The sequence below is a fragment of the Dreissena polymorpha genome, chromosome 1 (assembly GCF_020536995.1).
Source record: "Dreissena polymorpha isolate Duluth1 chromosome 1, UMN_Dpol_1.0, whole genome shotgun sequence".
NCBI lineage: Eukaryota > Metazoa > Mollusca > Bivalvia > Myida > Dreissenidae > Dreissena > Dreissena polymorpha.
In genome coordinates, this window is record NC_068355.1 from 123,288,398 (window position 1) to 123,305,698 (window position 17,301).

Below are 17,301 nucleotides of genomic sequence, written 5' to 3' on the forward strand. Positions count from 1 at the left end.
GTTAGATGATTTATTTAGAGAATTATGGCCCTTTGAAATTTTTAAGTTGCTAAACCATCCATCGTATTATTGTGTCCAAAGTTATGCCCCTCAAGATGTTTCCTTTTATCTGAATATATAGTGCAATATTGTGACAAAAAAACTTTGGGGAGCATCACCTGTCTCTGACGGTTTCTTGTTGTTAACTGCTTGTGATTCATGATTATTGTCACTCTAGCATATATGATTTAATCTTTATAGTTTAGTAAAAGTACTTATTGGATCTACATTTTGTTAGTTGTCCTTACTGACCCAGTTGGTAGAGCTCTGTATTGCAAATGCCATGTAACTGGAAGGATTTTGTGAAGGGAAAATACATTATTTCTCTAGAAATTGCCCCCGTATGACTTTTTCAAGTTGGTCTGTTGTTTATGCTCTTTGTACTTGTAAACCAAATTAGCCAGGACAAATGACAGTAGGTTAAAGTAACATAAATACTAAAAATTTACGAATAATTCGTAAAATATTATGTAAAATAAAGTTAACCCATAAAAAGTGTTCCTTATAGCAATAGCCTACATTTTACTGCTAGATGTGGCATGGTAACATAGATTTAACGAGATGCAAAATGCGCGTTTTTATTTTTTTGTGGCACATTATATTCCAATTTAATTTCACTCAATATCTATTCATACAACACAGGAACACTAACTTGGTTCAGAACATGTGTTAAATATATTGTCCCGCAAAAAACAAAAAATACCATTTTGTATTTTGTAAATCTATGTTACCAGACCACATCTATTGTCTAAATTTTGGCTATTGCTTTAAGGAACATTTTTTATGTGTTAATTTTATTGTCCCCTACCGGTTTCACCGGAGGGGACCTATAGTTTGCGCTCTGTGCGTCTGTGTGTCTGTCACACTTTTCTGGATCCTGCGATAACTTTAAAAGTTCTTAATATTTTTTCATGAAACTTGGAACATGGATAGATGGCAATATGGACATTATGCACGTCATTTCATTTTGTTCCTACGTCAAAAATTCTGGTTGATTTGGCAACAAATAGACTAGAAATACTGCTGAAAATGGTGGTTTTCTTGATCTTGCGATAACTTTAAAAGTTCTTAATATTTTTTCATGAAACTTGTAACATGGATAGATGGCTTTATGGACATTATGCACGTCATTTCATTTTATTCCTACATCAAAAATTGTGGTTGCTATGGTAACCAAAAAAATAATTCTGAAAATGGTGGAATTTCTGACAACGTTGGTGGAGCCCATAGGGGACCATATTGCTTGACAATAGCTTTGTTTTTCGAAATATTAATCCAAATTTTCGATGATTTTGAGGGTTAATGGGCTTTTAACTGTTCACTCAATCTATAAATACAAACAAGCAAACACTATTTCTTAACAATTTTCAGAATTGTGTAAATAAGCATGAGCTTCTAAAATAAGTTTGTTCATACTAGGATAAAGTATTGTATAAAAAGGCAACAAGTGTCCGATGTTTAAAGCAAGACACTGAGTCGACAAATAATATGAGCCATGCTCTGGGAATACGTGTGCTCAGGCTAATTAGCTTTGACACTTTCCCCTAAACGTGTGCGCAGGCTAATTAGCTTTGACACTTTCCCCTGTATGTGTGCGCAGGCTAATTAGCTTTGACACTTTCCCCTGTATGTGTGCGCAGGCTAATTAGCTTTGACACTTTCCCCTGTTATGGTATTTATTTTTCATTTAATAGAAGTCTCATCTTAGAGAAAATCCTTAATAGGCGGAAAGTGTCCTCCCTGATTACTATTGTAGTATTTCACAGGGACAACACTTCATATGAATTAGAAATAAAGTTTAATGCTGAAATATCTGATGCATGCATTATTCATGCCTTTATGGGTTTTCAGCTGCTGAGTACTGCAAGAAGTTGAAGGCAGAGCGCAGTCACATGCAGAAGGAGGCAGACATCTTGAAAACAGAGATCAGCGCACTGAATCAGGCTATAAGGTAGCATGACTTTGCTTCAACTTTTCATGTGATATTACTTATATTCTGTCACAAGCTTGAACAGTTAGATGCCACAGTTTGATCCCCAGGGTGCATGCTCAGTATAGTATAAACTTACATAATATTTGACAAAATGCACAAAAAACTAGTTCTTTCCAGCAAACAGACTCGGATGCATGGAACATTCTGAGGTGTTTGATGTTATAATAAAATTGTTTAACCTCAGACTATACAATCAAATCAAACTTGACAGCCATGGTCTTGTAAATTTTTAATATGTTCTAAAAAAAACACATCCCTATTAAGTTCTTAACTACTGAGGAAAGCTCATCCATTTAGTTCAGTTGCATAATTATTTGAGACTACTAGATTAAATAATAATATGAACAGTTGGCTTATTGCAGCCAATGTCAGTCCTAGCACAGACTTGTTCTGTTAAAACTGGGCTTAATGCATGTACGTATAATATCGTCCCAGGCTAGCCTGTGTTCAGGCTTATCAGGGAGGATACTTTCCATTTTTATGGAATTTTATTTTTTAAAAACTGTCTTCTTCACAAAAAGTCTAATGTAGGCAGAAAGTGTTGTCCTTGATAAGCCTGTGTGGATTTCACAGGCTAATCTTTCGCAACACTTAAAACACAGCCTAATTTTCCCTGAACATGGCGCATGTTCAAGTTATACCATGAAAACGTTGCTCATTGCAGCCAATGTCAGTCCCAGCTGCCTGCCACTGGGGTGCCAGTTACTCGGCAACGGGCGGACCAGATGAGGGAGATGTTTGAAGACTATGTTAAGCAGCGCACCCTGAATAACTGGAAGTTCTGGATTGTATCCTTTTCATATTATTTATATCTGAGCCAATTTTTTTTCCCAAATTTTAACATTGGTAACTTAGAAAACAAAGCTCTCCTTTTCTTGAGAGGCATTAAATGTGCTGTACTGGCATAATTCTTCAGATATGTTTTAGCGATTTTTTTCACCTGCCTGTATAAAGTATCGGAAAACAGGACCTTCCCAATGGGGAAAAAACAAAAAATTTCCCAATGTCTGTCCCAAAGATTTATAATCGAAGGTTTAAAAAACAACAACAACAATTTATACAAGTAAAATGCAACTTTTAGTAGGTTTTCCTATGCAGCTCTATGGCTTTTACCTAAGTTAATATAATATTTACAACTTGAAAACACTATGTGATCAATTGTTAAGTTTTTGTGAGCAAAAAATAAAAAACACCAATTTCCCAATATGAACACTTCACGACCAAAATGTTCCCAATTTCAGGGGTTTTGGCGCACATTTTTCCCAATTTGGCAAACAAATCGTTGTGTTTAACACTTAATTCTGTATATGGACAGATTTTTAGCTGCACTGGCCAAAGGCCAGCGGGGGCTTATGTCATGGTCCTGTGTCAGTTGTGTGTGCGTCAGTGCGTTAACTTTTTCTTTAAACATCTTTTTCTCCCAAACTACTTTTCCAATTCTGATGAAATTTCTCAGGAATGTTCATGTGGTGAACCTCTTTCAAATTTGTTCAAATTATGCCTCTTGGGTCAAATTTGACCCTGCCCTGGGGGGTCAAAAAATTGAAAATTTGCTTATATAAGGCCTATTTTGTGCAAACTTTAAAAATCTTCTTGTCCATAACCATTGGGCCTAGGGCTACCAAAATTGCTATGTAGTGACATCTAATTGTCCTCTAGCAAGTTTGTTCAAATTATGCCCCTGGGGGTAAATTTGACCCTGCCCCGGGGGGTAAAAAAAAATTGAAAATTTGCTTATATAAGGCCTATTTTGTGCAAACTTTAAAAATCTTCTTGTCAATAACCATTCGGCCTAGGGCTACCAAATTTGCTATGTAGTGACATCTTATAGTCCTCTACCATGTTTGTTCAAATTATGCCCCTGGGGTCAAATTTGACCCTGCCCAGGGTGGTTAAAAAATTGAAAATTTGCTTATATAAGGCCTATTCTGTGAAAACTTTAAAAATCTTTACTTCCATAACCATTGGGCCAAGGGCTACCAAATTTGGTATGTAGTGACATCTTATAGTCCTCTTCCAAGTTTGTTCAAATTATGCCCCTGGGGTCAAATTTTACCCTGCCCTAGGGGGTCAAAAAAACGAAAATTTGCTTATATAAGGCCTTTTTTGTGCAAACTTAAAAAATCTTCTTGTCCATAACCGTATGGCATAGGGCTACCAAATTTGGTATGTAATGACATCTTATAGTCCTCTACCAAGTTTGTTCAAATTAAGCCCATGGGATCAAATTTGACCGTTCCCCAGGGGTCACAAAATTGAACATATGCTTATATTGGGCCCATTTTGGTCAAACTATAAAAATCTTCTTGTCCATAACTATTGGGCCTATTTCTACCAAATTAGGTAGGTAGTGACATATAATAGTTCTCTACTTAGTTTGTTCAAATTATTCCCCTGGGAACAAATTGACCTTGCCCCAGGGGTCACAAAAATGAGCATATGCTTAAATAAGGCCTATTGTGTGCAAACTTTAAAAAAACATATGACGTTTACCAGTGGAGATTACTGCGGCCGTTTGGCTGTGACCAACAACAACATCAACATCTTGTAAACATGAGATAAAACCCTGTCATTTAGTGCCATTTAAGGTTAGATGGTGACTGCTTACAAAGGCATTGAAGTAAGAACATGTGTTATGAATGTTTTTCTTACAAACTGAAAAAAGTCGGGTTTTATTTAAATATGTCAAAAGTGACCATATATTCGGAAGAAAATATTTTGGATGACATGTTAATTTCATGTCTTTTTTGTAGTGTTTAAACCAGTTTAATAATATATTATTGATTTTAAAAACACAAATTCCATGAACATAATTCTTTCAAGAGAAGTCAATATACATGTATGATACTGCACGATAAACTCAAACTTTGTTTCCAAGAGAAGGTGTTGAAATTAATGAAGTGCAATGTTCTTAACTATCGTATATGCTGGTTTTTAATAACTAATGATTCATTGTTCCATTTGTGAATCCTGACTCATGAATTGTGGTTATGATTGTCAATGCTCAACAATCCATATATATTTCTGACCATTTTATAATTTTCTTAATGTAAGTTATGAATTGATCTTAGAAGTCAAATGTATTACTTAATTAAATACATTTATAAATATAAAGAAATAATCTTTTGATTATCATAATATTCTCAGGCCTGTTGGTCTTAGGGATGTGTGGGTTGATGAGCAATTTCTCCTTTAATCACAATTATTTCTACCCTACCTGATCATTTCCTTCATATTCCATTTTAATTAAATTGACGTCTGCAACCTCTTTCAAATTGGGAAAGTCCAAAATGTGTCGTTTGGTAAAGGGTTAAGGCATTTTGATTCCTATGGGTCTTGAGAATCTGTTTCAAATCAAATGCGTAGATTTGATCTTCAGCATCTAAAAATATGTGAAATAGAAAGAACAACAATATCTTTTGGAGAGATAAATGTACCTACATTATAAGCAAAGGACCTCTGCAACAATTCCCGGGCTTTGAAGTCTGTTTAGTTAACACGGAAGTAATTTTTTCCATATATAAAAATGCTCACCCTTCCAACTTTAAACCCCCAATGGGACGAGGGATAGAAAGAGAAAGTCACATGCTTGAGTACATTTCAACCCATGCGCATTGCACGTTTTTTTCGCAAAGAAAAAACAGTGGAGCGATACAGGGCCATCATGGCCCTCTTGTTTTGATTTGCATTTGCATAGTCATGAAGAAATTATTTGATACTCAGTGCTCAGTCTTTTGTTTATAGTTGTCCTGAGGATGTGGATCTTTTGTGATCGCCTTTTGTCTATTGGTCTGCCTGTGCCATGAACATTTGTCCTGTGAACACTCTACTGGCCACATTAATTGTTCAATATTCATGAGACTTGGTCAGAAGATTTATCCCAAGTTATATCTTGGCTTAGTTCCAAACTGGGTCATGTGAGGTCAAAAACTAGGTCAAGAGGTCTCAGAAATAGCTTTGTGTGTAAACTCTTTATGTCACATTTTAATGATATCTTAATGAAACTTGCTTGGAACATATAAATGGTTCTGTTCCCTTTAAAAAAATATTACCGCCAGGGGGTGGGACAGTTTTCCTTTTATGGCTATTGTTACACTTTGTTATGCCCCCCTTCAATGGTAGACCATTTCGTTTCCGATAACAACTTGCCAACGAATTGACCGATTGACCTGATACTTCCTATGTGCATTGGCCACAATAAGTGTGAAAATCGTTTCCGATCAATAACTTCTCAACAAATTGACCCACAGGCAGCAGAATCATAAATTTGCCCCCCCCCCCCCCAAGTTTACCCCAGTGGGTTCCAAATTGTTAAATGTACACCTATTGTGTATGGGTTGACTTTTCAACAACGAATATTGACAAAAATACGTAGATTGAAAAAATAACCCTCGTATAGGTATTATATATACACAAGGTATGAAATGCAATATATGCCTATTGCTGAAAGATTGTGGAACACTGGACGTGACCTTTTTCATCGAAAACACACATGTTCCCATGCAGTTGCCGACAAAATGCAACTGGATTCGTTAAAAGACAGTAAAAGCAACGTGATTACACAACTAACCAATCTCCTGTTCGGCTAATAACTTTAATATTCGATTAAATTTGACTTTCTCGCTATATGGCACTCGGTGTTTCATCTACACATGTTCACCATTTAAATTTTATAATGCTTCATCTGGTTGGTTGTTCTGATTGTGTTGGCCAATGATATGGCGTTTTAGAACCGAGCATTCGATTGACAAAATATGACAGCAAAACACAGACATGTAACGGGGGGGGGGGGGGGGGGGGGGGCAAATTATGATACTGCTTGGTATGATTGACCGATTGGCTTGATACTTCATATTTGAATTGGCCTTTGACAGTAGATGACCCCTAATGAAAGTGGAGTCACTAGGTCAAAGGTCAAGGTCACTTTCACAATAAGTGTAAAAATTGTTTCTAATCAATAACTTGTAAAGAAATTAACCGATTGGCTTGATATTTCCCATGTAGATTGGACTTGGACAGTAGATTACCTCTTTTGAAATTGGGTCACTAGGTCAAAGGTAAAGGTCACTGTCACAATAGGTTGATAACAAAATTCTGATCAATAACTCGTCAACGAATCAACCAATTGGTTTGATACTTCCCATGTGCATTGGTCTTGGACCGTTGATAACCCTATTAAAATTGGGGTCATTAGATCAAAGGTCAAGGACACTGGCACCATAAGTGTGAAAATTGTTTCCGATAAATAGCTCGTCAATGAATTGACTGATTGGCTTCATACTTCACATATGCATTGGCCTTTGACAGTTGATGGCCCCTATTGAAATTGGGGTTACTAGTTCAAAGCCCTGTTTGGGGGGCATATGTCTCCGATCTCTGACCGCGGATTTCTTGTTAACATTGTTCAGCTCACATTGTTGGTCAGATCATTATAAAAACTTTCTCTGAACAATTGCATTTATGATATCTAAGCAGAGTTTGAAAATGGTTCTCTCTATAAAAAATATGGCTGCAAGGGGAAAGTCAATTGAACATGGAGTACATCCTCTTAATGCAGTGAGCTGTATATAAATTGAGCCTATAAAATATAAATCAACATTGTTAAAAAACATTTTAGATGTTGGTTCATTTAGAAGATGATAACTGTTTAAATGATTCAAGTTAAGATGTTGTATTTGATGATGATGATGATGATGATGATAATATGATGATAAAGATGATGATGATATTTTTTAGATGAATTTGAATTTGAAGAAGATTTATTTCTTACATGTTGTTTTTTAACAACTCTGACAAGCTCTTGTATTGTGTGTTATGATGACTTTAAAGCAAAATCATTTATATGGAGCCATATTTGGAGCAATTGGTTTACATGGTCGAATTGAAAAACTGTTTCATTACGACTATTGGATCGTATGTAAATGCCATAACTGAAATATCCTTAACATCTGGCCAGTTTTCGCTGATAATAGACAAGCTGTTTGAGAGGTACAACACGATGGTGTCCACCGCAAGCATAGACGAGCTCTGTAGAACTGTACTGGCCTGGCTGGACCAGCACTGCTCATTGCCCTCTCTCAGACCCAGTAAGGCCATGAATTGATGTCTGGTCTCTAGGAAAACCAGACTTAATGCATGCGTGTCAAGCATCGTCACAGATTAGCCTGGGAAGTCCACAAGGGCTAATCGGGGATTACACTTGTAGCTTTCATATAATTTCGACGTTTTTAGGAGGTATTTTCAAAATGAAAATACATTCTAGGCAGAAAGTGTCCTCTTGGATTAGCCTTTGCAATTTTCACAGGCTAATCTGGGTTTACTTGCATTAAGCCAGATTTTCTGATGGTCAGGCAAAATTTATTTTCTACTTTGTTTTAACTCTATACGCATTTAAAAATAGCTAATTATTAAGATAAATCAATTTTTTTTAAGTCTGTACATTTGTAACAAAGAAACATTAGCTGTGAATAGCTATTAACCCAGATGTTAAGATGACATGTACTTTTAACGCCCCAGTCATTGACAAAGGATGAAGGGATCTTATAATTTGTCCATGTGTGAGTATGGTGTAAAAAAGAATTCTTACGCGTGTCCAGTCTTCTTAATCAGTATTGTTGTGGTATGTCTGTTGTTCTATTGTCCAATGTAAAGTCACCAGTCTGTTTTTATGTCCCTGATAGGGTGGCATACAGCAGTTGAACTGTCAGTCCGTTTGTCTGTCTGTCAGTCTGTGCGTCCGTCCGAAAACGTTAACATTGGCCATTACTTTTGCAATATTGAAGATAGCAACTTGATATTTAGCATGCATGTGTATCTCGTGGAGCTGCACTTTTTGAGTGGTGAAAGGTCAAGGTCATCCTTCAAGGTCAAAGGTCAAAAACAAAATCCAAGGGAAGTAACAAGCTTTAAAGGGAGTTAATTTCTATTTTATATCATTTGGCAGGTACAGATCATTTTCACAAGGGAAGTAATATTTTTTAAAGGGATATAATCAAAAAAAAATTTTAATTCAAAGCAGCGCAATAGAGGGCATTGTGTTTCTGACAAACACATCTCTTGTTACATTTAAATTATTATTGAAATGTATAATCTTAGCAGTCTGCTCGGCTCATCAGAGACAACACCTTCTTGTATGGTAGTTTAATTTCAAAGGGAGTCTTTTCTAAAAGAAAATCCAATTAAGTTGGAAAGTGTCAGCCCGGATAAGCCTGTGCCAATCTGGGACAACACTTTACGCTCATGCATTAAGCCCGCTTTTTCTAGTTCAAGGCTTAATATTCCATTTTCGGTTTCAGTTGTGTCAGAGGCGATGCGGCATCTCAGCACCACGACGAGTATTTTGTCTGATCCGGCCCGCGTACCGGAACAGGCTGCACAGGCTGTGATAAAACGGCAGAAACACATGAGCGGTGACGGCGGAACATGAGGGCAGCAGCGTAGCTTAAGTTGTTGGAACGATGGTTAGCATGTAAATCGTGCTGCAAATATCCTAAGGGATATGGGACTTAATAGGATGATTGTCTTCGAGTTGATTGTTGGAATGTAAATAAAGGTGGGTTTGAGCCAAGTGGAAATTGGCAAAATGTGATGTTGAAATGAATGGTGTATTTGATTTGATGCAAAGACTCGAGTGTAGAGACGTTTGTGGGATAATAGTTTGTACTTAATGCAGTGTTCACCGATTGTAAGAGATGGCGTTAGATGCAAAGAAATTGGTCTTTATGCTTGTGTTCAGAGATATTCAATGACAGTAATACAGTATTGATCTTCATTGTGCTTTTATATGAATGCAAGTTGAACACTGAAGGGAGAATGGGGCTTTCAACATAGGATGCAGGGTCTTTATCAACAAAGTGACTTTGAGCTAGGAAAAAGTGGCAGAAATGCTGTTCAGCATGTGCGCGTGAATACTTTTTTGGTATAATTATGCGTTAATGTGTTTAAAGGAGCCAAATATGTTACAGCTTTTCTAAAGGGCTGTTCTGTTGTTATATTGCTTAATGCATGTTTTGGTATTTTCATGGAAACATCTGTTTGTGTTGATAATTATCATAAGATGTTGTATGTACATTCCTCTGTGACTATATTTGCTATTTGTAAAGTGATAAAATGTAAATACAAAAGTACTGGGTTTTATTTTTACTCAATTAAATTGCTTTAAGCTTTAAGATTTTTTTAATTAAACAACTTACAATAGAGAACAAGCAAACTTAATTGGTATTGTTTTTCCTTCCTTTTGAAATATTAATTTCAGGCAAACTTGTGTTCTTTAGACAGTGTGAATGTTGCTTATTTTCTGCCTTATGTTTTTAGGTGATCTTTGGTGTTGTACATTTTTGCATTCAAGCATCAGCATTTGTTAAATAAACTCCATGCCAATGTTAAAACTATTTTCAGTGAATATGCTTGTTCTTGTCGCACAGCGCACAGTGACACATTCCTTTTAATAGCCTTACAGGAAGAGTTTTCTGTTGTTTTGTTTTGTGGGGAGAGAGAAAGGGGGCTGTTAATGGAGTAAGTTGAGTGTTTTTTGCTTGTTTGTGTTTTTTTGTGAAGAAAACTCTTAAGGTCAAGAATGAGGTCTCGTGTTCCAAACATTTGTGGTACACATACAAATATGTTATCCTAATATAATACATGTCATGTTTGATGTTTACAAACCTCTAACATTGATAATATTATTGCCATTTCGTCTCTTTTATTCTCCAAAAGCATATATTAGACAGTATCTTGTGAAAGGCTGCACATTACGAAATTTCTTTAAGTACTTATATGTATGACTTCTGCAACATAATAAAATAAAGAAATATGTTAATGTTAATTTCCATCAAATAGTCTTTGTTAAAGAGGCTTTATTGTGAAGATGTTAGATACTTCTCACTGTTTAATTGTTGTTTGTTTCTGTACCATAAAAAAGCTTTTTGTGTCAAAAGCTCAGTGTAGTGGGAGGAATTCAAGAAAGTAGATGTGTAAGGGAGGTATATCAACAGTATAAATGTAAGGGATGTTACTCCAATTGAATATATGTAAGGGAGGTAACACCAAAATTTAATATGTGTACAGATGGTACCTCAAACATTAAAGGTGAAAGGGAAGTTACTCTTACCTTATATTTATCAGGGTGGTTTCTCCAACAACATAGGTGCACGGAAGGTTACTTTTCAATGGCATATGTTTCATGGTTGTAACTTACAGCATCAGTGTATAGGAGGAGACAACATACATATAGGTGCATCAGTTTATTTGATAGGTGGAAGGAAGAGGATTCCAACAGATTGTTTGTAAGGGTGGTAATTTTAACAGCACAAATATGATGGAGGTTACTGAACTTAATAGCTGTAAGGGATGTACATCCAACCGCATTGTAATAAACACAATTGCCATTTTCTTTCCTATAATTACTGTTTATAATTTTCTCTTCTGTTATTTGATAATTAAGTAGATTATAAAAACATAATAAACAAGAAAGCTTTTTTATTTGACTTTGTAATTTTAATAATTGTTTAGTATGTACCGGTATATCTGATAATAATTACCCAAAGATGAGCTTTTGTTTTCTTTATTGCCAAGGCTGATATCTTAATATATAAACATTGTCTTGCCAAGGGAAATAATAAAAGTTTTGCTATATGTAGCAACCCTTAGAAGTTATCATATTTGATTGAATAACTTGTTTAAGTTTTAAAGATAAGAATTTTGTTAAATATACATCACGAAGACAAACTCGTATTGTAATTGAATGACAATTTAATTACATATACATAATGCCATATCCCCAACATATGCACAATTCCCGAGTAACCATATCTATACGACCTATTTAATCTATTACATTCACTATAAATTCCCTAAATATTTTACAAGTTGAGAACGAGGTGGTGACATCACATACGTATGACGTCACAACAGGCAATACAACCTGGTTTGTCACGTGACTACTATCATGTTTGTAATTTATAAAACTTCTTGGGGATATAATGATAACTTAATTAGAAAATGTCTTCTAGTCTTTTTTGAATTTCTATGTTTATGCTCAAAAGACACTTATTAGGGCATTTTGTTTCACTGTGTTAGTAACAGAAGTGCGTATACATGGTTGTATTGTATAAAAAGAAGTAAAGACCCTACTGTGATTGCTAGAATATTATACTTTGTTTTTAAAATGTTATTATTACAGCTGACTTGTTAATTTGCTAGTTAAAGCAATTTCTGTTACTGTTTAAGGTAAAATTGCATATCAATTATACAAAAATGTTAAAATCTATAATGTTTCTTGATAATAAATGTGATATACACAAAGTTAAAATGATAACTTCTTTTTTTAATATTAATACATTTTTGTTTAGCAATCCTTTTTGTTGAAAGTAAGGACAATCGTGTCTTCAATCGTGTCTAGTTTTTATACCTTTGTCAGTCATGGATGTTTTTTTCTTAGGATTGGCTGCTATAGAACCAAGTGCCTTTAAGTTGTTATGCTATTAAGAATAATGAGACTAATTTTGATCACTTTATCTCAGGTATGTTGTGTTTTTGTATGCTTTTAAATATAGTGCCCAAACTGATAACGGAAGGTGTGTAATAGTACATTTTATACAACTGCTAAGAAGAAAGGAGATGTTTTAATACCTAACCCCACAAACAAAGTTAGAAAAGTGGTTTATTGGAGTCATTCTGTTGGTCTGTCAGCAAGTCTGCATACAGTTTTAGGATTAAGTGGAGTAAACTATTGCTCCGTTCTTCAAAGGTCAGAATTAAAACTACAATTATTTCATCATCATGAAGATTTGCATGATGATGAAATAATTATAGTTTTTATTATTTTTCCTTATTGCCAAAATATTTTTCTTTGCACTGATCTACACAATCCTCGGTTATTTGCCTTGAACTGCTTGCAAAGAGGTGACGGGGTATTAGTCGTGGTTTGAGAAGTCCAGTTATGTTGACAATATCTATTTCAGTAACCTTTTTAAAGTTTTGAAATCTTGCATCTTCCAGGTTTGGAAGGATATTACTTCTGTTCATGTAAGTTGTTGCTTGAAGGTGATATCTGGCTCATTCAGTTCATATTTTACATAATCGTTGCACAGGTTTCAAGCACATGAGGCTCCTTCTAGGAAAATTGGTCTTAATGAATGAACTTAAAGTTTCACCCCAGATAAGCCTGTGCAGGGACGACACTTTAAACCTTAACCAATAAGAATTGTATTTGTATGCACTTTTAGTCCCTTAGAAAGGTAAATTAAATTAAAACCTTTCTTACAAGATTCAAGTTTTGAAGGCCTTATTTCCAACCCTTAGATATTGATGAACAGCATACAGCATAAAACCTGAACAGACTGCGAGTTACTCACATATTTTGCAAGAAAGAAAAACTGAGATTAATTTGACACATGCCACTGGACCATGAACCCATAAAATAAATTTATCTAGTTGTGCTTAGTGAAAAACGGTTATTTATGTTAAGTAAAAATACTTTCTACTAACTGAAATTGTTGTGTTGTAAAAAGAATACAACAAAATGGTAAATTTTTAAATACCACTTTAATCCTTTTAATGGACATCATTCAATTGAATATTCAAGTAAGTGTCACATCCCAAGTTAAAATCTATATCAGTCACTTTCATTGCAAGTATATTGTACCTTGTTCAGTGTATACTGTGCTATATATTTGTAATCACTAAACTTTTTGTGCATTGGCCAATATGTATTATATGTGTAAGTGTACAGTTAAAATACAGTTTTTAAGTATCAACACATTTTCATGAAAAATGCGTTTGTGAGGTAGAAGGGGTAAGTTAAGTGTATTTTAAAATTGTTATGTAAACATTACTCGGAAAGTTTGAGGCATGTATACAATTAAGATATGATCTCATTAATAAATGTTGTGTATTTGTTAAAAAAGTTATTTGTAGATTTCTTAGTCGAAAATTTGTATATTTAACAATAGCTGTGGAATTGAGATGTACTTCTATAACAAAAACATGTATAAAATGAACAAAAATTATATTTTTTGTCGTATCTTTTGACCACGGCTCAGTAAAAGCATGTTGGGATCTTTTGCAAATAACTGGCTGTATAGTAAGCCTAACGGTTCGTACGCAAGTTTCTCACCCGGTTTCAATGCTCACACCTTGCGTGTGATTTTAATTTCTGGTCAAAATGCCAGACAAGTGGGGTTTTTGTCTAGCACTCTGGTTTCCTAACCACATCACCGTATCATAGAATAAGCCATTTTCAGTTAAAGAACAGATTTAGAATTCAGATATTAACTGCCAGTCTTGTCAGTTCATCATGTAGGAATGCTGGAACACATCACAAATCTCACTTCCTGCAGTCCAGGAAAGTACCTCAAAACTTCAAGTAAACTAGCTCAGATTATTTGTTTAAGTGAACTAACTCAGATTATTTGTTCAAGTAAACTATCTCAGATTATTTGTCCAAGTAAACTATCTCAGATTATTTGTCCAAGTAAACTATCTCAGATTGTTTGTCCAAGTAAACTATCTCAGATTATTTGTCCAAGTAAACTGTCTCAGATTATTTGTCCAAGTAAACTATCTCAGATTATTTGTCCAAGTAAACTATCTCAGATTATTTGTCCAAGTAAACTAGCTCAGACTGTTTGTTCAAGTAAATTTGCTCAGATTATGTGTTTATAAGTAAATTAGCTCAGATTGTTCAAAGTTAAAAAAACACACATGCAAATTTCGTTTCGACCTTTTCAATATGATAAATTGTTTTTTATGTCCTGCCATGTGTTTGCCAATCATGACTTCATGTTTTACACGTGGATAAGTGTAAATTAATACATATATACAACTGTGAACATGTAATTTCATGTTTATTATGTTTACCAACGCCCAACCAATACCTCCATGTTCGTGTTTAATTCAGGCATGACTAAAGTGCGATTCCTGAACCGAAAGAACCCTCCAGTGGCTGACGTCTGCGCCTGGGAGACGTGCTGGAGTATGGACTAATTTTGCATATTGTAGATAATTAAAGCAATCTGTCTAGAGGCGCATGTTCTGTGGCTTATAACCTACCTAATAGTTTCACATTATGTAAGAATTAACATTAAGGATACACAAAATCACGTACGAAATATGCCAACATTAATTACATAGTAGCCCAAAACGAACACATGCTAAACTTTTGTGAAGGACAGGATGCTACTTGTATGGATTTATTGTTGTGTTACCTGAGTGTCTACTCCGAAATATTTTCAAATGGGACGATAACGTGATCGTCAAATAAACCATTTAATGATAAACAATCAATTTAGAAATTGTACTTTATAGTAATATATAATGTTTAAAATGTATCTGAATAGCGTACACCATTCTGCTATAAGGAAATTGAAAGGTTTTTTTTTTGCCAACTATCATATAATGTTTATACAGAATTTTGTAGAGCTTGCACATCCTTTGTATAACTCAACAGGCAAGAATTTGTTAAGGTGATCAGAGAAGGAACTATAGGCATTTCAAAAATGTCGGCCATTTTATCTAAGTTACCTTTAGGTTACTTGTATTTACCCAGCTAGAGAACCAGGTTATGTTGTTTTAGGGATTTTTACTGGTAGTTATACTTAACAAAATTTTATGCAAACCTTACCGACCAGTTACCGAACAAGTTATCAAATTTTAACCGCCGTTGTGTGGTAACCGCCGGTTAAATTATTTATACAATCAGGTGCTGGAGTTCGGGATAGAGAGTTCGAGCGAGTAAAAATTAACGTATTGCCAGGAATGGGGCATGTCATTATTCTTAATCTTTTGAGGACACCTATCACATGGGGTAATCACGTGATAGTCAATTTGGCGACGTCCATGCCGAGACAAGTTGTTGTTGTTTTTTCCGCCGTTTTTTACCGAGTATTTCTTGTATTAATGTGTTCAATGACGCTCACTTTCCAGCCATATCAGCAAGAAAGTTACGAGCGTTTATTTCGTTATAATATTCGCTCTTTATCTCGACTTTTCCCGCTGCGACCGAAAGAATTTTGGAAAAGATTTAAATCGCGGAAACAATCGGCCGCCGGAGATGATATTTCAAATGAAGAATTTAAAGAATATTTTAATACACTCATGTCCGGTGGCGACACACAAATTAAAGATGATTATTCAAACTTTATTAGCCAGTTTGATAATGACCAAGACATTGGATCGACATTTGAATGCCTAGATAGCCCAATCTCGGACACTGAAGTTTTAAAAGCTATTAAGAAACTTGGTGTAAATAAATCACCATCAATTGACAATGTTCTATATGAATATTTTAAGGTATGTGCACCAAAAATAGTCCGCCCGCTAAACACATTTTTGAATCACATACTGAAATCAAAGTCATTTCCCCGTGCTTGGGCCTCGGGCATGATTATCCCCATTCATAAAAAAGGTGACCAATCCGACCCAAATAATTATAGGGGGATTACACTAACAAGCTGTTTTTCTAAATTGTTCACAATAGTATTGAACGAGCGACTAAAATTATGAACAGATGAACACTCGGTTTTAACGGATGCTCAATTTGGATTTAAAAACAATTATGGATGTATAGACCCAGTGTTTATTTTACACTCGTTGATACAGAGACAAATAAGTAATAAGAAAAAAATGTTTTGCTGTTTTGTGGATTATCGTACAGCAAATGACTGCATAGATAGGAATAGACTGTGGTACAACCTAATACATTTAGGAATCAACGGAAAATTACTATCCGTGCTCCGATCTATGTACAGTGAAGTTAAACTTTGCGTAAAACATTTAGGAACATTGTCAAAAAAAATAGCAACATCGGACTATTCCAGGGGGAGATCACCTCTCCGATCTGCTTTTCACTCTTTCTAAATGATATTGAGATGCACTTACAAGAAAATATAGATGCAGGTAAAAATATTGACCAAATCGCTATTTATTTATTACTATTCGATGACGACGCAGTGCTCGTATCTGAATCTTAAGATGGACTGCAAAATTCTATCAATAGTCTTCATTCATATTGTCAAAAATGGAATTTAACAGTTAATATCGAAAAGACTAAAGTAATGATCTTTCGAAAAGGAGGGAAGGGTAGGTAATAACGATAAATGGTTTTATAATAATCAAGTGGTAGAAATCGTTAACTCCTTCAATTACTTAGAGGTTGTGTTTCCAGCGGCGGGTCATTCGCTCTAGCAATGAAAACACTTGCGGGGAAAGGATTGCGATCTTTTCATGCGCTTATGTCTTTAATTAGGAATAACAAAGTACCAATAAATATAATG

At 35.0% G+C, this 17,301-nt stretch overlaps 1 protein-coding gene across 2 annotated transcripts in view; it reads left to right on the plus strand.

Annotated features, from left to right (window-relative positions):
* LOC127848116 (MLX-interacting protein-like) overlaps window positions 1-14,037 on the plus strand; it is a 63,586-nt gene extending 49,549 nt beyond the window's left edge. For both annotated transcript variants that reach the window (XM_052380416.1, XM_052380422.1), the window contains 4 exons: window positions 1,891-1,990; window positions 2,697-2,820; window positions 7,989-8,118; window positions 9,328-14,037. In XM_052380416.1, the coding sequence (XP_052236376.1) occupies window positions 1,891-1,990; window positions 2,697-2,820; window positions 7,989-8,118; window positions 9,328-9,458 (485 nt within the window). In that variant the 3' untranslated portion in view covers window positions 9,459-14,037. The remainder of the gene's footprint in view (window positions 1-1,890; window positions 1,991-2,696; window positions 2,821-7,988; window positions 8,119-9,327) is intronic.
* Window positions 14,038-17,301: the final 3,264 nt, after the last annotated feature.